This window comes from Rhea pennata, chromosome 3, assembly GCF_028389875.1.
Source record: "Rhea pennata isolate bPtePen1 chromosome 3, bPtePen1.pri, whole genome shotgun sequence".
Classification (NCBI taxonomy): domain Eukaryota; kingdom Metazoa; phylum Chordata; class Aves; order Rheiformes; family Rheidae; genus Rhea; species Rhea pennata.
The window spans coordinates 24,855,940-24,877,990 of record NC_084665.1 but is presented as its reverse complement, the minus strand read 5'-3'; the positions used below and the strand labels follow the sequence as shown (position 1 = coordinate 24,877,990).

General features: G+C 39.4%; 1 protein-coding gene across 1 annotated transcript in view; it reads right to left on the bottom strand.

The window, feature by feature from the left end:
* The window catches only part of USH2A (usherin), a 397,775-nt gene that overhangs the window by 27,506 nt on the left and 348,218 nt on the right, over window positions 1–22,051 (bottom strand). Inside the window, exons 61-63 of the mRNA XM_062573566.1 lie at window positions 4,768–4,995; window positions 2,376–3,892; window positions 158–479 (exon numbers count right to left, since the gene is read on the bottom strand). Of these exons, the coding sequence (XP_062429550.1) occupies window positions 158–479; window positions 2,376–3,892; window positions 4,768–4,995 (2,067 nt within the window). The remainder of the gene's footprint in view (window positions 1–157; window positions 480–2,375; window positions 3,893–4,767; window positions 4,996–22,051) is intronic.

Here is a 22,051-nt window from a genome sequence, read left to right as displayed (position 1 = left end):
GGTTCTCAACTATTTAAAATACATTAACAAAAATTAATTATGTATCAGAATACTGTTAACATTAGAACGAGATCTGTATGTTCATTGTAAGTGTGAAGTAAGATTCTCAAAGTGTACTGAAATCTCATCAGAGCTGCTAACTGACTTCAGTTCTCACCTGATATTCATATTCTGTGTAAGGCAGCAACTTGTCATCTTTGAAGGAAGTTGAAGAACCATTGTAAACAAGTGCAAGATCTAAATTCATGTGGGCTTGAGTTGTCCGCCTTCTGTAAAGCTCGTAATATAAAATCTTCCCATTTGGTTGTTGCGGGCCAGTCCACAGAACGGAAGAAGCCGACTGGAACCCACCGGCTCTGGTCTGTATTTCTATGAGAGGGGCAGGCTGCACTGCCGGGGGTGCTTCCAGCGTCCGTACAGAGGCCCACTCACTGGAGGCACAACCCAGCTCTGTGCAAGCTTGGAGCTGTACTTCATACCTTTGGGAACACAAATCGGGAATCAAGTGATAAAAGCATGGCAAACACAAACATAGACTATGCAAAGATTAGAATCAAGTACACATGGAGGTTTCTTATTTTTTCTAGGTATTTGGTGTTTTTGAGTAAGAAAACAATTTGTGTCAACATGCAGATTAATTTGTATCAAAACAAAGATTATCTGCTACGTCTTTGTGTCTCTAGGAAAACTGCATAACCCATACAGGAGCAAGCCTTTGCATATGTGAGCAATCCCGTCAACTTCAGCAGGGTTTCATTCCCCCATAAAAGTAAAGGCTGTAGAATAGTCCAAATTGCCACAAACATAGATGAGATGCAACAATATTTAAGTTTCCATGCAAAGTGAAACAGCTTCTAAGTTTTTCTGAGCTCTGCATTCATTTTGATTCAACAGAAAACCAAGCTTCAACAAGTATTTGTCAATTCAGTTATCAACCATGGCATCAACTTCTGCCTTCAAGTTCTGTTTTTTTTTTTTTTTTTTTTTTTTTTTTTTTTTTTTAAGTGCCTGCACTTGGGATAGAATGTAGAAATATTTATTCCACTGGGTTAATTCTGATGAATTTAAATTGTCCAAGTTTGGAGAACAGGGCTTGATGGTGACTCTACACGTCAGAACAGTCAAGGCACTGAGGAGAGGAGGGAAACACCATTAAGAATGCAACAGCGAGAGCCTTAATGATACTAACAAGTAATGCTGGCAAAAAGGGAGAAGGGAAAAGCATTGCTCAAATAAAGATGCTGTAGCACCCTTCTAAATGCTATGGGATTAACTTTAAGACAAAAATAATTGATTGAGTGAGGCAACATTTTGCTTGGTGAGGTAGAGGTGACTTCATAATTGATAAAGCATTCCATAACAGGATTAATGTTAACCAAAGAAGTCTTTCTCTGGGTGTATAGGATCCATTTGAAACTATGCTGAAAAGAAAACTTATTGCTGCAGAGCAGCCAGCTTGTCAATACTCTGCAATGGCCCCACAAGATCTCCATTAAAAGTATGCAAATAGGAGCCCAAAACATCCATGATACAATACACTAAGAAAGAACACTGTTTTATTTATTTTGACTTGTTTGTTTGTTTGTTTGTCTGTTTTTCAGAGCAGAGTTAACATCTGCAGGAATTCAATTGATCAAAATCATTTTGATATGGCTAGTAGAGGAATCGAAATCCTGATTCATTGTAAGAGACAATTTGGATATCATTTGAGAGCTGTATCATCACTAACTTCATTCTATTACTCTTCTCTCTTTAGATTTAGATTAGTTGTATGTAAATAGTAGACAGAGTTATCAACCATGTAACACACACAAATTATGCCTGCACAAATATATAAGGAAAGGTCAGGTAAATAATCAAGAATTAGTGGGAAGATATTACTTCAATATGAAGTGTGTTCTTTCTGTAGCTGAGTTCTGTATCCTCTCTTTTTTCTTTCACTTAAATAGCAAGTCATCTTTTTTCAGATCAGAGAGGCAAGCATGTTCCTGGTGTGACTCCATTAATCTTGGTTCGGTCACACTGTGAATGAGCTAGCCAACAGATCTTTTGTCTCCCCATCCCTCAAATTGTCAACTACAGACATATTTATTCTTGAATGCAGACATCTTGCAAAAGATACACAAGTACAAGGTTACTAGTTCTGGAGTCTGTAGAAGAGTACCTTGCAGCATTTATATCCTATGTCAATTCTAAGCACTTCACCAAGATGATGTATAGTTGATGTTGCTAGAAATGAAAACATTATGGTTTTATCATGTGCTTTTTGGGAACACCTATAGGTCTGCTTATCTATTTAGATGGGATGGTTAAGCCATCTACCAGCCCACTGAATCACTTTGCAGCGTTCCTTCAACAAGATCTTTCAGACTTACCTACTGTAGGGTTCTAGCTCTGTTACTATGTAGGACCGCCTCATAAAAGAAACGTGAGATGCATCAAAGTCAATAGTTTTCTTTCCTCTTTCAGCAGGCTTGTGGATTGAGATTGTGTAATTTCTAATGTCACCATTTACTTTGACAGGAGGATCCCAGGCCACCAAAATCTCCTTTGAGGACCATGCCTGCAACCTAGGAGGTAACATTCCAGATGGAGCAGAGGGGTTGGTTTTTATCTGAGCTGATGGGCTAGTCACACTCCCTTGACTGTTGTTTGCAGTGACAGTGTAGCTGTATTCCATGCCTGGCATTAGGGTGAAATCGAGGTATCGAGTTTCCAGACCTGAATAAATAAGAACACCATCCCTCCTTAGCTCATAGCTTGTGATTTTGCCATTAGGGTTAGCTGGAATTTTCCATGTGATTTCAATCGACTCTGAGCCCATGACAAGCAGCCTGGGAGCTTCCATATTTAATGGTGGGGCCTCCATGGTCGTCACCGACTGGAATCTGCTAGATGTGCAGCCCCCAGTAGTACAGGCAACCAATGCAAAATTGTACTGAGTGTAAGGCTGTAGATTAGAAATCAACATTTGCAAAGTTTTGCCAGGATAATATTCTTCATTGTTTAATTTCAGTATGTACTTGGTGATGTCTCCATTTTGTACTTGAGGAGGTGTCCAAGATGCATTAATTTGAGTGGCACTGACAGCCTGCAGAGATGGTGGATCCACTAATGCAGGAGCTGCTTCCAGCGTTTGTATTGCAGCTGGTTCACTGGTAGAGCAGCCTCCCATTGTACAAGCAACTACCGCATAACTGTATATTGAGTAAGGTAGTAAGTCTTCATCCATATAGTTGAAGGTATTAGCATCAAAGCTGAAAGGATAGAGAACATCATTTTTTAGTAGTCTATATGACTGAACAATACCATTGGGCTGTTCCGGGGAGACCCAGGAAATGAGCACTTTACGGGGGTTGACTGATGCCAAGTATAATCTAGGAGCAGCAAGACCTTTAGGGGCAGTTTGACTAGTTTTTGCCACTGTCCAGGAACTGTCAGTGTAGCCTGCTGCATTCCAGGTGCGTATTTTATATTCGTATCTTGTCCATGGCTGTAAACCTTTATCATTATATATAAATGTATTGCTTTCAGTGTTATATTCTGTGAAAACAATTTTCTCATCTTCTGCTGTTGTTCTGTACCCTGCAGCATTTTCTTTTGTGCATCTGTGAATAACTTCATAGCGAATTATTTTTCCATTTGGATTAATTGGCTCCAACCAGCTCAGCTCAATGTTGGTAGCATTCACCGCCTGGATTACCGGAGCCATCTGAGACACTGGAGGTGCTTCATCTGTTCGGACTGGCTGGGGCGGGGAACGAGTGCAGCCTGCCGCATTGCAGGCTTCCAGTACCAGAGTATAGAGAGTGTAAGGTTCAAGGCGCCTAAAGAGAAACTGGCGAGATAAACCACTGTACTCCAGGTTATCATCACTGAAAATGTTATAGGTCTGAAAAAAAGGGAAAAAAAGGGGGGGAGGGGGAAGAAGGAAAGATAGAAGACAGGATAAAAGAACAAAAAAGAAAATCAACAATTTTTGCAAATGACCACTAGATGAGACACCTATTTGTTCATAAATCTTAATCTTTGTTACACAGCAGGGATTATTAATTAACCAATGATTCAGAAACTTACCTCCTTACTAGTAGCAATCACTAGTAGCACACAGATTATTGAAACAAAAAGAATGTTTTGATCTACTTTTCATGATTTAACCATTCTGCATGTGTTATTAAGCCACTTAGTGACATTTTTCATTATATTTATTTATTATCAAGTTTCATTGTCAGGCTCTCGTGGGCTAGCACAAAGCTTGCCGCAGACTAACTCTAGAGAAAAATCACTTAAGAAAAAAAAATCTAGCCGAGAAACTTGCAGGTAAAGATTCACAATCAGTTGAAAACACTGTGTTAAATAAAACAAGTCTCAATTTTCAAAGCAAGATTCTGTCAAACCCGGTTTGTCTAGCAACAGGTATTAGCAAAGTCTAAACCCCACTAAGAATATGCACTTTCATGAATAGCTTTCTAGACATTCAGTGAACAATGTGCTTCACTAGTACTACAATCATAGCCCTTCAAACAATTCCTGTGTTGTTCTGAACTTTTACAGTCATGGGGGGTAGCACAGGAATGTTAACACTCGTTTGAATCTATATAAATCACAGCTAGAAGCAGAGAACGCTCAGGGTGCCCTTGCACTTACACAGGACTTCTATTTTAAAGTCTAACATGTTTGATTGAGTCCTTTTCAGGAAAAATGTTTTAATTTGATACTTAAGTGTTTTCCTTTCCTTTCTGATCAAAGTGTCAAGATGAAGTTTACCTTAATTACACCATTGGGTTTGGAGGGCTCTGCCCATCTCAGCAGCAAAGCCCTGCCGTTCTCTTTCTTTTCCACAGTGAAGTTGCTCAGGCCACTGGGTGAAGCTTCCAATGTGCGCACAGATGTCCAGGGGCTTGAAACCTGTCCGGCACTGTTTACAGCTACGACATGAACATGATATGTTGTGAAAGGTTTCAATCCAAATAAATGAGCCTGATGCTTTGTTCCCTGAAGCAAGAATACAGATGTTTGAATTAGTTAAAAAAGTAATCAGCATCTGCGGTTTGTGTCACTTGGAAAATGAGGTCTCAGCTCGGGGTCTCTTCTGCCTGCTTTGCAGAGTACCTCATCTGGTTAGCAGGATCAGTTTGTGGGTTTCTGTGTTTGATCTTGAAAGAAACTCTTAGGCTTTTTTGAAATATCTATCACTATGGTGGAGACGCTGGAGCTGAATTTTGGGGAGTCCTGCACAGCTCAAACCTAATCTAGTAAACTATCTACCGTACATCAGGAGTGCATTTTAAGTTTTGCTCAGTGAGGCTTAGAATGCCTGGGAGTCTGAAGGATCCAAGTATGTGTAAAAATCCTTGGCATATAAGTGATGCTTGCCTCCACAACTGGCTCGCTGCTTCTGGTATACAGAAATGACATTCATTTCTGGCATAGGGCATCCCATCATGTTCTAGCTGCTTAGAGTATTGTAACCTGGACAGACCACAGTTTTTCCAAGAGCACAGTTTCATTTCCAAACTGAAAACAAAACAAAACAGTTCCCTTAAAAGCTAAAAAAGAAATAGAATAAATTGGTTTCTTTCATCCGCTTTGTTAAGATGTTACCTGAGATAAATTCACAGGGGAAGATGAACTTAGGGCAACCTGCTTCCTCACAGGAACCCTCTCTATCTCTCCAAATTAGAGAAAACAGCTATACAGTCATTCAGGACATGTGCAAGTGGGCTGGAATCCTCCCTGGCCTGTGACTCCTGCCTTCCGCTGGCAGAGGGAGGCTACGAGGAGCCCGCCTGCTCGTAAATCCCACCGTGCTCTGCCAACCGCAGGGTCAACCCCTTCTGGACGGGCTGGGGCTGTCCTTGCCCACCCACAGGAGCCAAGTGAGACTGCCGCCAAGCACAGGGGGTCGGTCCCGTGGGTGGATTCAGGGGGACAGAGAGGAGCCGCGGCCAGAAGGGGTCCCTCGCGTTACAGCTCACCCCTCCGTACGGCTCTCCCCAGATAGCATCTGGCACTGACTTGGCGCAGCTTGGCTACAAAGCAAACCGAAGCTCAAATTCAGATCCCAGGAAGAAGGCAATATAGCCATAACTGTGGGTATTATTCTGAATAGCCAGGCAAGGTAAGGAGGCTAACAAAGAAGAAAGAGCAACGTGTCTCAGAATGAGACTTCTCAGATTTGTCTCATCTGTGGAGAGAAGAAGAAAGGGATTCTGTTGATCGCCGATATATTTAATTTCATTTTTAGTTGTGCTTTTGCATTAATTATACAGATACCAAGAATGGGACTGCAGGAATTCAGCTCCCTTTATGTGGCAGAAACAGCTGAAGACAAATCCCTGTTTCAGTAAGTTATATTAAGTTGTTAAATGCTAACACTTCAAATTGTTTAATATTTAAACATTTGTTAAGCTATCGACTCAGAAACAAATTTTAAAGAAATATTAATTTCTTTTTTTAAATATTAAAAGTTAGATCATAAATATTTAAATAGTTATTTCCTCACAACAATGAGTTAGTCTTTTAGATAAATATAGCACAGCATTTGAATGACCATTATGAATATTAAATCTGAAGATGCCACATGTACAGATTATAAACATACTTTTCTGATAAATGATTCCTTTTTCTGTTAAACAGGGCAAACAGTGGCAAGATTAATAATGCAAAAAAAGTATAATTCTTTGTTAGGAATTCCCAACCACCTCTGCCAAAAAAGCATAAGCTCAAATGCAAATAGCAATCACCTCGAACAGATTATATATAAAAAAGTGCTGGCTGCTATGGGACATTTAGAAATATCTTTTGTCATAAGAAACATGGGAAGCATGTGGGCTATAAAGCAAAAACATATGTATATTGTCAATAGCAGCACCTGTTCAATTACAGTTTATTTCAGTATGGAGAATTTAGTTCAGCCCCTAGATGGCAATACTATCAAACACTTTTTGTAACATGAGTACTTAATGATTAACAACCTGCGTTCAGTCATCCAACCTACTCAAGGCAGCCATTAAAAAAATAACAAAACTGATTTCATTATAGATTCTTTTAATAAACATTTATGGCTTAGATCCTTGAAAGTGGAAGCGTTCAACCTGCCATAGCCAAAAACCTATACAGCCAAATGCAAAATTATGAACTGCAGGTTAAAGAACAGAGCTCAAATTGAAGTTCATGCTTAGCATAAAAATCTGGCATCAGAAATTATGTTGGCACAAAACATGATTAAAATTAGCTTTACAATTGGATGTGGTCTGTATTAATAGTTTTTATGAGGACAGTTATCTATTAAGTTTTCAAAACAGAACTTTTAAAAGCCTAAAATTTACATTCCATGGTTCGGGGGTGGAGAAGGGAGGAAGGGAGCGCACAGCATTAACTTACTGCTCCTCGACTGTTACACAGAGGCTCAGAGACGGTACAAACATATTATTACCATCACCATACCCAAGGCAATGACTCTGCTTTCTTATCAACTGCATGATCAGGGCGGGTTTTGCAACAACAATGCTACCGAACACTTGCTTTTCAAAAACAGAAAAATTGCGTATTTTTCACCGCCACCGTTTTCCCATTAAATCCTAAGATTTAATTATTTACAATCCTTACCACACTTTGAAATGAAACAGGGATAGAGGGATTTCCTTGCCTGCAGTTCATCATGTTCTCTGGAGACTGCTAAACCTTTCCTTCCAGGGATGCCTTTTATCCCTGGCTCCTATAGATACTTCTTGAAGAGCAAACGGTTTACATGTATTTTTGTTTTGTTTGGTTTTGATGTAAGCTCAGGAGAAATACTCCCAGAACAGGGGGCTACATTTTCTCCCCCTGTACAGCCACCACTGCCATTTGAGAATTTACTCAGCTCAGAAGCTGATCCTGAAAAGACGATGGATGGCAGTCATTAATTTTCAGAATTATTTAATGTCCTCCCATGACATTTTTAGTCTGGAAATACTGTCCTACTGGAATAGTCAAATACAAATAGCAAAATACATCTTGCAAAGGATAGCACTGTAACCTTTGGCTTCAGTGGATCACTGCATAGCCTTAAAAAGGCACAGGATCAAAATCATTGCACGGAATAGTCTCCCAGTCTTTGTTTGCAAAGCCACGAACTCATATATCCCATGTTTACACACTGCTAACGGGCCAGATTTCATTTACCATTAAAAGTAAACCAACAAAATAAAATTTTAATGCAAACATTAAGATGTTCGTAGATCATAACTGACCATGAAATCTGATGGACGGCAACCCCAAGCCCTACTTTCTGCCTCCTATTGCTTAATATTCTCACTCATTCAGTCATTAAATTAAGAATAATCCTACCAACATTTAGGTATGCGCACTCTGGCTTTCCTCTTATATGGTCCATCCTTCAATGTAAACATTGCAGCAATGGAAACCTGAGGTGAGCTGCAACTAGCTACTATCTGCTCTGCATACCGTAATCCAGAGTCCCATCTTTCAAAATAAGAAATGACCTTTGTTTTTGGTAGCTCTGTCCCGCTCCCCAGAGCTGACAACCTCACCACCACTCCAAGCAGGACGGCATCTGTGTTTTTGTTCTGTAAAATGCTTTGCACGCTGCCAGTGGCAGCATAAGCTGTTAACAGCAACAAATACACTCTTCAGCTAATTCCACTGTTCTAACTGCAAATTAGGATAAAAGTTACTTAAAATAAAACCTTGTTTTAACGCATTTTCCAAACACAAAATGAGAGAACCTGAATGATGAATAATGTATCCATCTAGATTTGCTTCAGATTGCCTTTTTTGTTTGTTTATTTTTTAATTCATGAGCACTGAAGTCACTTAAAGTCTGGAAGAAAATTAGCATACTCTTTCAGGCTGTTCAAAGGCAGCTGCATCCTGAATGCAGCATGCTCTCCTCTGCCTTCCTTGCTAACCCCTCAGTCCTCCTCCCGGGCATGGGCATGGGCAGGGCTCCGCAGCCCACCAGGTCCTGACAATTTTACACTGCCTACTTCAAGTGCCCCTAAGGTGACAACAGGGTCAGGAGGTCTTTGTAGGTTGAAAATGATCAAAAATTAGCATTGATCTGCAGCTGTCAGTAATACGCCGCACGGGTGGACTTCCTGCACAAATGTTTAAACTGCATAAAACTACACAACCTAGTCATCTTTGAATCCATCGATCTGACGAACGAGCACTTTGCAGTGCCGTCACTCCAGGCTTTGCACTCTGTTTTGAGGCAGGGCAACATACCCAGCTGCCCAGGTGCCAGGGCATGAACCAGCAGCTTCCTGAACCGCACAAGAGCTGCCCGGTCTCTGGGCAGCCGGACTATCGACCCCCTCCGCAGGGGTAACCCTTGTAAGTCAGCAAGTCGTCACCAATTCATGTCAAGGTTTGGCTCCGTTTTTTTCATCTTTTCTTTGTGGAGTAATCCCTATTCAGCAGATACCCTCGATATCCGATTAGAAAGCGAGCTCATTCTTTCTGTGAGTCAAATCTCTTACTAACCTCAGTGGCACTAGACACCATCACACTGTTAATGGCACTAGTGGTACAGGGATCCAAACCTGCTATTTCATATCCCCCAGGACGTAAATGATGAGAAGGTAATTCAGGATGACATTGCCTTTGCTACAGAACACAAGACTCTGAAATATTCCTGGCAGGGAGGAAAAAGCAGCAGTCTCCTATCAGTCACAACATTAATCCAACCATCCATCCACCCAAATTCTCCATCAAAGACTACAAACAGATTCCTCCAAAATTGACAGAAATATCTAGGAATGTTTGGGGGGGGGGTTGCTAAGATACTCAATGTACGCTCACCTTTGTCATCATCCTCTTCTCCAGTTCCCCATCTAATCCAGACTCTTTGCCATCACTTGCAAAGCACTGGGAGTACTTCTCCCTTGGCTCAGATGTTCACGCAGACTGCTACTTAGCTCCTGTCTTCACTTTAAAAATGGCATTGAGGTTGTCTCCGTATTCAGTCCCTAACTGTAGGCTGCCAGTCCTTTCGGTTGCCTTCCTTCTCATGCTCACATCAGGTACACTGTTTCTTTTTCCTTTCTAAAATCCACTCCATTCCTGAAGCCTTTACATGCCCTTATACTCAAACTCACAGGGATGCAATTTACAGATACACAAGTAATCTATGACTCCATTCATTCTTGTAGCACTATGGACTAGAATACAAATTATTCTCATGGTAATAGAGAAAAATCTCAAAGATTAAGCAAACAGAAACAAAAAAGTTATTCATTTTGCTAGAAATTATCTTGCCCACAGATGACCTTTTTTACCAGAAATTGATGTGGCAATATTTATTTTCCTCCTGATTTGTGTAAAACCTGTTATAATTCTTCATTAAATTTTTGGTAAATTTCACTTTTAAAATTTTACATTTGGAGAACTTCACATTTCATTTTAGAATTTTAAAATTGACTTTCAACATATATTGTTCATTTCAAATGATCATATCATTCTGTATGACCCAACAAGGCCTTAATTAATACCATACTGGTGTTAATTTTTGTGAAATGTAAGCAACAAAATATGTATTCTAAAAGTTACTTAAATAAACATATAAATGAAATTTTCAAATTTGTAAAACTAGAAGTTTTCTTAACCAAAATGAACAACATTTTGAAACACTTTATCATGGGAATATTCTTCCAAATTGTTTTCCGGAGAGATGAAAAAGCACTTTTCATTCCCAGCCCTGAGGTGGATCTGTGGGGTCATTTCCTCTACAGTGGCTAGTAAATTACATTAAGGAATCAGTTGCATTGGACCTTGCTTTTTCATTTCTCCTAGGAAAATTTGTTTGAAAACGTGCTAAAGAGAATTCAAGTCAAAATGTAAAGCACAAAATTTAGGAAATGGCTGAGGCATTAAAACATAGTCTTTGATTACATGATCACAAATTACTCTTTCTTCAGGACTCCTGGCAAACTTAGTGTTCATTCTGCAACTTCAAGAATGTGCTTGTCATTTATTTTTAAAACAAACGTTAGTTTCGTCATCGACATCAGAAAGCCCTGCTTGGCCTCTGTGGGGAAAAAAAAAAAAAAAAAAAAAAAAAAAAAGAGAGAGATGGAGAAAGTAAAATAAAGGTCTGCACCCCTTTTTGCTCAGGAAAACAGAATTATTTCCCATGTGAATAGTTCTGCCTGAGACTGTGGGTCAAACCAGGGGGAAAGATTTGCAGAATCAAACCTTTAGGAAAAGCAGGCACCTGTGTTTAAAATGTTCTGCAAACAAGAACAATTAATCCCTGATATGTACACGCTTAAGTTGCTGTTCATTTTTCTCCTTCATGACTGAGCATGTAAGGAAGTGTGAATTGCATTCAGCTGAATCTGTCTATTGGAGTTGCTGCTTATTTTCACAGCAGACATTTTTCTTTCCTGGCACACCTGGACATCTGGGGACTTTGCTGCAGTCTCAACAGGAGTCTGAATCCCCAGCTTTGACTTGAAAACAAAGCGCCATAAAGAAAGCTGGATGCATTATACAGCAGAAAGAAATCAAGCACATTTACCAAGCTGCAGTCAGTCATCGTGTTGGATTTTCTGTAGCAGTACACTGTTAAACCATCAACAGTGTTGCACTTTTGCTAGTAAAAGCCTAAAAAAAAATCTCTTTGGGCAAATCAACCCTTCAGTTCTACTCCATGCTACTTCAGCAAGATTTTGTTTTCCTTTTGAACATAAAGGCAAACATTTTATTTAAAATTCATCTAATATCATTGAGTGCCACCTTCTCAAAAAAATGTTATTTGCATTTGTACTTGTCTAATTTGTACTAAGAAATGCTGAAATTCCCAAAAAAGAGATTTTTTTCTGCTTGACTAAATAAATCAAATGAAAAATATCAATGACATGACATTCCACTATAGAGACCATCTACAGGGATGATGTCAACATGTTTTCCTTACATTAATATTTTATCTCTTACAACACTCACAAGAACTACTGGATAATAACCATAGTTTTCCACCTTCTTTCATTTGGTTATCATGGTTTTTCATGCCTTACTGTATTTATTATTCCTCATTCACATGAAAGTGATGGAGAAAAAAAGAAAGAAGTTCTTTTATAAATGAGATACTCGATGGGACTTTTTTCCTCAAATCTTTTTTATGCTGTCATTTCAAATCTGCCATCTTTACCTAACCTGAATGATGCTTTTCACGTCTGATAATCACTATTGATATGAAGAGCCAGAATAAGTTTCTCTTCAAAATAAGAGAGGCAGAATCTGATGCAAAAATTTTAATACAATTTATCTGAGAAACTATGAAGGATGAGAGAGAATACCTAAAGTCCACCGAAAAGCACTACACGTAACCCTTTGTAAAATACAGATATATTGAAATTCTAGCCTTTAGCTGAGCAGGGCATGCTTTGGGTAGAGCTGATGGGGTGAGAGAGGCCAGAGCAGACACATCAGTCAGGACTGCAGGATGTATGAAATCCAGCATAGTATAAAGCACTATCATACGCGGTGCTGTTGAGCTAGGAGGTTTTAGTGATGATGTTTCAGATGTTCAGACTGCACAGTCTGGGACCTGCGTAAACTCATCAGGGCACCGCAGAACATGCACTTCGTCAGGTTTGCCTCGGTCACAAGGGGCATGAGAACGATCCTTCGGGCAGCACTTTAATCAGGGATAGAAACGGCTCTTCGGGGAAACTGGAAAACCAGCAAAAATGAAGCACGCAGACTCTGGCTGGGTTTATATCTCTACAGGCACAACTAACATACTCAGCTGAACTCCAGCAATGGATACCTTTAATAAAAGTATCACACACTGTGCTCCTCCTGAACAGTAACTTGCTATTCACTATTCATTAACACGTGGGGCCTGAGTTTCCCCTCACTCCTCCTCTGCCATCTGTGGGCACGGCAGCAGGAAGAGATGGGAAAACCACGGCTACTGTAACAAAGCGCATAAAGCCCATGGACTTGAACCTGCAAGTAGAGCTGGGTATATCCCTTAACATGGAGCACTAGGGGGTTACTGTTGTATTTTTCCTGATGCCATAAACTGTATTTTCAGTTTGATATATTGGCTGATGGCCAGAATGAGGTTAGATGCCTTTGTCAGAACAGACTCTGGCCTGCCACATCAGTGCAGTAGTTGCCTCTCTAGCCTCAAACCTTTTTTTGTGTCTTTTTTCTTTCTTTTTTTAAACAATGTCCAGAACTCCAAGTGTTTTGCAGATGGGCTTCTATAATTTTAAGACAACATAATGAAACGGTGGGTGTTTTTGTTATCCATAAAATGGATAATTTTTATGCCTGAACTTTTCAACTCAAGGGTATCTTGTGGCAATCAGCTTTACTTTGTTATAGAAGGAACATGCCCTTGTCATTATCAAATGTTTTGCCTTTTGGTTTCATTTGAAGTTTTGTTTTTCAAGGATTCACACGGCCTCTCTAGGACATTCATAACTACATATATCTTTGCCATAAGCCTTCTTCCTCATCTCCTTTCAAATTACATCATATATGAGATTGTGAAGAAAACTGGCTCAGGACATTTTAAAACTTCCCCATTTAAGCTGAAAACCACCTGGGCAAAGTATCTGAAAATTTCTAATATCTATAAAATTTGAGAAGGGTGTTTTGGCTGTTTTTTTGGTGTACAGAAAACAGAGAAGGAGAAAATCCTCTGTTTTCCTTATAAAAACAACAATTTTCATTTTTGTCTTTGCACAGCTCAACAGCCATAATGAGGAGAAAGAAATGAAAAGAGAGAGAGAGAAAAAAAGAACAGTTTGAACAAAACCTTTAAGGGGATTTGTACAAGGACAATCTCAATTTTAACATAGATTGCAGGTGAACTCCCACATCAGTTTCCTTGAGAACACCACTGAATGTCAGTTGTCCTCCATAAAATTAAGACTTTGCAGTTATATATGACTTTTCATCCAAGGATCTCACATCACGTTACAAACATTAATTAATTAAGTCTCAGAATATCCCCCCTGCTTGCAGCTTCAGGAAACTATCCCTATTGTTTTAGATCCCACTTTACACAGGTACAATAGATGTGTCATATTATTATTAAATGCAAGTTTATTTTATTCCCTTTTCTCAATCTTTCCGAGTCCTTGTCTCTTTCACCCAACACATGCAAAAAGAGCAGTTCTAACTGTTGCTAAGTACAGGAAGATAACACAGCCTCAAGGCAATTCACAGCTTAAATCCCTGCTTTCCATCAACACCATGGAAAATAAAAGCAACATTTTAAAGGAGACTAAAAGGTTTTTACTTCCTACTGTTTTGTTCTTTTTTCCCTGCCCTATACTGAACAGTCCTAGCTTTTCATTCAAACCTTGCCTGCTATGTGTACAATTACTTCTGAGAGAAATTAAAATGTAAGCAAAAACAAACTACTTGCAGTTAAACTATGAAAGACCAAACTTTAGTTTGAATATGTGGCTAAACTTAAAATTTCAACTTTAAAATTAACTGGATATTTTAAAAACTGATGGGCCAAAGCAGTACACAAACCACTACCTCTCGAAGGGCTTCCCTTCAAGCCAGCATGCGGTACAGGTGTTCCATTCCTTCCCTTAATGATTTATACTTCCTACATGAAAATATCTGCAGGGACTGGTCTCCTGTCCAGCTAGAAGCAGGCGGAAAGCAAATGAAAGTCTTTGACTTCCAAAAGGTGTATACAGGTAGCAATGGGAGAGAGGTTGTAGTCCGATCATGCTAATCCATATCAAAAAAAAAAAAAAAAAAAAGAGAGAGAGAGAGCACCACCACACCTTTCTGTACAGAGCAATCACTCTTTGTGGAAGGCCAGAAACACATCTTTTACAGACCTAGGGATGCCCTTTCACTCCTGTGTAGTTGGATTAAAGTCCAGCCTATCTTTTGAATCTTAGCAGAAGACACAATTAGACAGATACACCTCGATGTACATTTTGGGGAGACATCCCTCAGTAAAGCAGTTTCCCATCAAAATACCAACAGATTCAGCAGAACTATGACACCTTCCTTCCAGGACTTGCTGGGTGTTTCCCCATTTCTGGAGTATGCTCCTAAGGGTCACAAAAGGTAGTGGAGGGCCTCAACAAGTAGCCTAAAAAGCCTCCATATTACATGGCAGAAAGAGAAATAAAAATCTTTTTCTCCCATTGCAGTTACTCTAGACTTGGTGTAAATAATGAGGCTCAACACAGAAGAAATTATCTATCATTGTGTCCCTTGGCAGCTTTGTGTTGAAATATGAAGGCTTAGAATTAACACAAGAAAATTGCTGAAAAGAAGGCAACAACAAGAAAGAACAGCTTGGTTCAGAGTTTGGAATAGAGTTTGGTGGAGTAACTGGAACAGAGGCTGCTTGAAGGTTTAACGTCTTGAAACCAAGTGAACCCAGTGGGTGGGTTAACTTCCAGACTGATCCTTCCACGATCACAGAGCTACTGTCCCCTTTAGCTTAATCCTCCCAAGGCAAACAGTTGGAAAGTAACTAGTTTTGACACAGCGTATGAAACTGTATCTCCACACTGCCCATCCCCATTCTTCATGATGCCAGAACAACACTAAATTCATACACATACAGAAAAGCAGAGACAAATCTACTACAGTGCGAACAGGAAAAGCAGCTACCTAGCATTACCTTTAAACTTTAATACATAAATAAAACACAATATTAAATCAGGTCTTTTCATGCATTTAGACATGCATTAGCCTTTCCTACTGCAGCTTGGGCTTCTTGATGCAAGACACTTCTGAGAAAAGAGAGCAAGCTCTGAGCAACTTGTGACTCAACTAGTTAGGAAAGAGAAGAAAGACACAAATACTGAAATATTACTTCAGAACTACCGAAAAGTAACAAGTTTATTTCTGATTTTGTATTTTCTTTGGATAGTTAAGTTACTTGGGGAGTAAACATAAATCAATAAGTCAACAGGTATGCAGCTAAGCTTAGGATGAAACAAATTGTGCTGGTTTCAGGACTGAGAAGTTCTTTTCAGCACACTATTGACTCCATCATATTAACTCGTAAATCCATCAGTTTCAGATTATCACCTATTGATTAGCTGCATGTATGCATGTTATAAATGAACAATTCAAAAAGAAATTACCATAGTTTAATCATTTTAGGCCAGACTTTTAAACATATCTAGTTGCCTAAAGTAGAATATGGGCACTACAGCACTATGGGCATTCTCAGCGCCTATATTTAGACACAAAACATGCATGGCTGGTCTCCCCTCTCTCCACAGTCTATGCAGAGGAAAAGAGGTTCCTCCGAAGGAAGATTCTGATGCTTATGAGCCTTCAGAGGAGCCTCATTGTCTCTCAGCATAGGAGACTAGGCAGACTGGCCTGCTTTAGGCATCTAAAATAAGTGCTTAGATTCAGTGCTGTGACTTTTGCTTAAACTCACCTAAGACTCAGAAAGCCAATAAGCCCGTGACAACAATCTCAATTAACACGGAGCGACAGACCATATAGGTGAACTTTATTTTGCCTTAAAATGAATCAAAAAACTATTGATAGTTTGAGAAGTTAAGTGGCAGCTGTTTCAAAGCTCTTCAAAATCAATGAAAGTTTCCTTTTGCCTTCTCCAGACCCCTCAATCAGGATCTTCATGTTTAGAAGAACAAAACTAAATGGTATATGTAGATGTTACTCAGAAAAAATCATCCTAATAGGGACTAGGTGCAGTTAATCCATAATATTGAAGCAAACATCCCTGCACTGTTTTCCTACTGCTTTCTACACATAGGTCAACATGCTGGCAATGATCTTCAATCTGAAATGATGTTACTCAAGTCTGAGATTTAAAATTTCCACAAATATCCCCAAATCAAATATCATTAGAGAGGTTTGTTACAAAGCAATTGATAGCGTCATGATGCTTCTGTGTGGGGCCAGAAAGTAGGGAAAACGCAGCATGCTGAAGAACTGCTTCTCTCAGCAATGTCCTATTTTCATGTTCTCAGCCATACTTGTCCTCAAAGGTGGCACTCTGTTTTGGACACCAAAACAACTAGAGCTCAAACTGTCGTGTGATCTGGCAGAAGGCACGCTGTTTTCCTTCTTCTCATTTGCTCTCTGGGTCTCCATTTAGTCTATTTGGGTCAAGACTTTCTCGTAACATTAAGCACAGCACTTAAATATGTCATTGTCTTAAGCTACAACTACAGTATAAATCTCATGATCTAGCTAACATCACGAGTCTAGAATTTCTTGCATCGTCTAATGTTAGAAACAATCTAAATTATCATCTGACTCGAACCCCTGAAGATAAAACAATAAAAAATAATTTTATGGAGCCATAATGACAAAAATACTACTTCAGTTCATCTGTGAAAAGACATCTTCCACAATTCTCATTAATTCTTCTTTAAAGCCTGTTGAAAAATAAGAGCACTGCAAAATTTCTTTCATTTTGTTTATGAAGAGTAAAGTTTTCTTTATAGCAAAAGTATAGAAAATTTATTATGGCAAAGAATCCACTACCCTCAGTTCTTGTTATATGAACTTTGTATTTGCAATTTTGATTCTGCAGGACAATTATAAACTTGGTGCATGTTTATAGCCATTAGACTTTCACACTGTATGTAGGATTAGGTCCAGGCCAGGACCTCTTTGTTTTGGATGGGGAGAAAGAATCAGCATGTTAAAACCCACAGCAAGTGGAGTTTTATATAAAAATACTTAGAGCAGAGTAAAATTCAGAAGTAATTCCCCACATCTTCCTGTTGTGAAGATAAATCTTGGAGTCCTTTTGATACACAGGCAACACACTCCCAGTGACTAGTCCAGCTGGGCCGTACCCCACCAGTAGTACCATCTGTATATTTGGTCTCTGTGGTCACAGAAGCTACTAGAAGTTACTTGCGCCACACAAAGAAAGGAGGAGGAGCGGCCATGGATTAATTTAAAGAAGGCCATCCTAAAACTGTAAAGCCAAGGAGCTTAGGGGAGGATACTGCTGCTGATCCACTGCTGCTCTTGCTCCAGTCACAGCTTGACTCAAGTGGGCATGTGAGCGTGCACTTGTCTCCTAGGGCTTTGCCTGCATAGCTGCACAGCCCTCCGTAATACGGGTCCTTGAAAACACACAACCTGTCTGGAGTCCTGCCTGCCATAAGGACTGCAGGATCAGGGATACAGAGTAGCTGCATGTAGAAACAATCAATTTCCTGATGGAAAGCTGAAAAAGGGAGAATTTTTTTCCACTTAACCCTCAGGAGGAGAGTTAATTCCTGCTCCTTATCTCACTGATCACAGTCTCCAATAGTGCTCTTAAAAAGGGAGGCTTGTGAAAGGGAAGGAAGGGAGAAGGAAACTCAGTTTCCATCCTTTTGGTGGAGGGAGTAAGCAGTCTGCAGTTGCCAGAGGCATAACACAGGGGCTTTGATGCCCTATAAGTCTTTAATACGGCATCTGCTAATATGCTAAGAAAAAATTCTCTGAATCTGGTAGCATCTTTGGCAGAGATCCTTTCACCAAGCCCTTTGCTTCTGGGTAGAAACCTTCTTTCCCTGCTTGTCTTTTTTCTTGGCAATCATAAAAAAATACAATGAGTAATCTTTAGGGTGTGAGATTCTGGTGGAGGGGCCTCTGTACTAAGATATCATCTCTCTGTCTTCAGACTATAGAGATTTTATTTGATAAATGATAAATAAAGATTTAAAATAAACAAAACAGGTTTACAGTTAAACAATAACATCTACCCTCTGTGGGCGCATGCGGGGAGAGCAGGGAAAGGAACAATACACATAGGTGTTTGACACCCCATTTGTCACGGATTTTTGTAGCTTTTATCAGATAAACAAATCAAGGTGCAGAGGGAAACGTTATACTCTGTGATGGGATTAACTCAAAAGTTGGGGTTTTGTTCCTTACTGATACAGGTTACATGCATGTAGACTACCCCTGAGCATTGAACATGGGACATTTTCACTTCCTCACAAGAGTTTACTACTTTCTGCCTTTAATTTCTTTGGAAAACACCTAAAACATGGATTACTCACGTTTTTGTGCTTTCGTTTATGATCCTGCTAATACTAAGAAGCTGAAAGGATAGATGTAAACTCTGATTTGAACTTTACTGAATCTGACTGACAGTCTGGTTCTGGCTCAATTTAAACTTGTTGTATAAGTTTTCAAGCAAAAATCTCCTATTATCTTTTACCTGTTCCCATACACAAATGAGATCTTCACATGACTTCAGAAATTGTGGCTTCAGAAATACCACCCCGTATGAATGCAAGAGCTGCCCGTCAGCTCATTCACCGACCAGCCAACCCAGTTACCTAAAGCAGGATCTCCCTTTTCCCATTTGTCTGTTCAACACTGCTCACTTGTGTTTTCAGCACTGTCAAATACATTTCAACCAAAACGAGGATCCAGCTGGACCTAGCCCCTTTGCAAATGAACGGAATTTTCTGCCTTCAAATGTGAGCAGGGTAGGGAAGAGGCAGCTCAGCCAGCTGAGCAGAGAGCGAAGTGGGCCGAGGAAAAGGGCTGCAGAGGTGGGGAGCAGAACGTGCTGGTTTTCAGCAGGCAGTTCTACCAAATTGATGCAGACCACCCTTAGTACTCCTCCCCTGTGCCACCGACTTGTACCCAATCAGTCAGAGCCCACACTGGCAACACAGCCGTGCTAGCTAATTTTATGTAAAGGTCTGGCACACATGAAATACTACAGTCTACACATTGCTTCAAGTAGAACTGGTCAAACTCAAAATGTGGAATAGCATTTGTTATGAATTTGCATGATTTTTTTTTTCCTTTTTGCATGGAGATCTCAAAGTTTTTTCTATATAAACTGAATGCTTGGATGAATGCTTTTGAAATGAAAGCTTTCTTGCTAATGACTCACTTTAGTTACTTACTACTTCCTCTCCACGATGCATGACCAATTGCAGAAACAGTCAATAATGTATCTGTTGTCTGAATAACCAGTTTTGTTTTGTTTCTGATAATAAATTACAGCTAATTTTAATAAATGAATTTTAGGACTGTTAACTCTGTTCCGTTGGCAAAATTTATGGAGCTTTTGAGCTTTGAAACCACTTTCACAAATATGCTGCAATTCTCCAGATAGTCTGAATAATAACAAAAACAGTCCCATTATGACCCAAAGCAATAAAACCAATGGTTCAGTTTGAAAAATTGTAATATTTTGATTTTGTTTTTTATATCACGTTAACTTGCTATACACTTACAGTATAAGGCGATGGTAAATTTGCACCCCTCTATTGTTACAAAATCCATCTGAATATTCAAAATCCTTTCCTTTTTTTCAAATGTCCATCAGAGCCTGTGAGAGAACTAGAATAAATAATCAGCCACGTTTTCTAACATTGGAAAAGTTCCAAAAGGGAAAAGGCTCTTGACATTACAGAGTAAAAGGAGTTTTCAAGACACTTTCTATTTCCATACTCATTCTTTTGTATGCTAGGTTGCCTGCCATTATGTTTATGTAATTCTGACAGTGTTCTTAATGACACACTAACAGATTGTAAAACACGCTGCTGGCATTTACTTGTTTTTTATATTTTTAAAACAATGTCCTTCATGTAACAGTAGTTAAGCGCGGCAGAAGGACATCATTAGAGCCATGGTTAAACTGTAATTTACACCATTAGGAAGGCAGGAGCAATTTTTATTGCCTGGCAATTTTCTTGCTGAAATATTTGGACCATATGGCTCAATTTGTGTAATAACCTTAATTTCAGCACCCTTCAGGTCTGCCTTCATCTCCTACGGAATGGTAAAATGCGGTTTAGCAGAAAAGGCAACTGTCTATACTTAGAGAGTTGAGATTAATAACATGTCACGTCCTGTTTTTGGTGAAGGAATTCGAACAGCAGCCAGATGGTATCTCTACAAATAACTGTCAGGGGTCTTGATCTAATCAATACAATGTATTAATACATCTCCCTTCGCTGCTTCTCGAGGGGCTAGCGTGCAACATCTGGAAAGATTGGGGGGACCGCCAAGTAGAAACCTGATCCTTTTCAGAATCAAACTGAGCCCAATTAATTTTTCATGTATACTTGATAACTGTTTCATAATGAGCTATGCGTCTTGACGGAGCTAGGGTTGGCGGCATGAGTGGCTTGTGCTTCCTATCCCCATTCAGTCTACTTACAGAAACCAACCCATTAATCAAACTATCTGGCATAAAACTGAAATCTCAGCTCAGCAAGAGATCAATAACCATCCTTAAAAAAAAAAAAAAAAAAAAAAAAAAAAAAAAAAACACCACAGAACAAGGCTTTAGTGGGCAAAAGTATCCAGCCATGACATTAGTAATTACTTTAACAAAAACCAAAACTCAGAACTATATTCACCTGACAGGCCAGTATAACACAGAATTTAATATTTGCTTCCTGTCAAAAAGTAACATTTCAGTCCATTAAAAATACACTGCAATTCTACTTTTTAGATACAGAGGCCATCTGGCCTCTATTCACCATAATTACTGTTATAGTCTCAAAAATAATATTTATATAGTTCTGTAAATTAACTGGCAGACACACTTTCCCAGCCCCAAAGAGCTTTGTGTTTATAAACTCATGTTTTAGCACTGCACAAGAATTAGGGTCTTGCCCCCTAAAAAAAAAAAAAAAAAAAAAAAAAAGAGAGAGAGAGAGAGAGAGAGGCAAGATTACACATGCATTCCAGTGTTTTTTGTAAAGTCTGAAAGCAGGAGAGAGCGAGCAAGAGAGGTCACTTGGCAGGCAGGAAACGGGAGACTGCTACGAGCGTAGGGGAGACCAGCTTGAATGAGGCTGTGAAGCTGAGTGATGGGAATGGATTCAAAAGGGAGCAATAAAGAGAAAGGACAGGAGGTCAGCTGAGAATACTAAACTTATCTTGCATAGGACACCCAACGGCTGTTTGATGAGAATGACTTTGGTGACTGTGGACCTGGATTAGATTCAAATGGAGTCCCTGGCGGTATGAGGCTCTATATTATACTACCAATTCCCTCAGTCATATGGCTTACTCCTATATTTTAAAAAGAGGTAAGATTCTCCGTTTCTTAAACTGCACATTGCCTATTAAAATT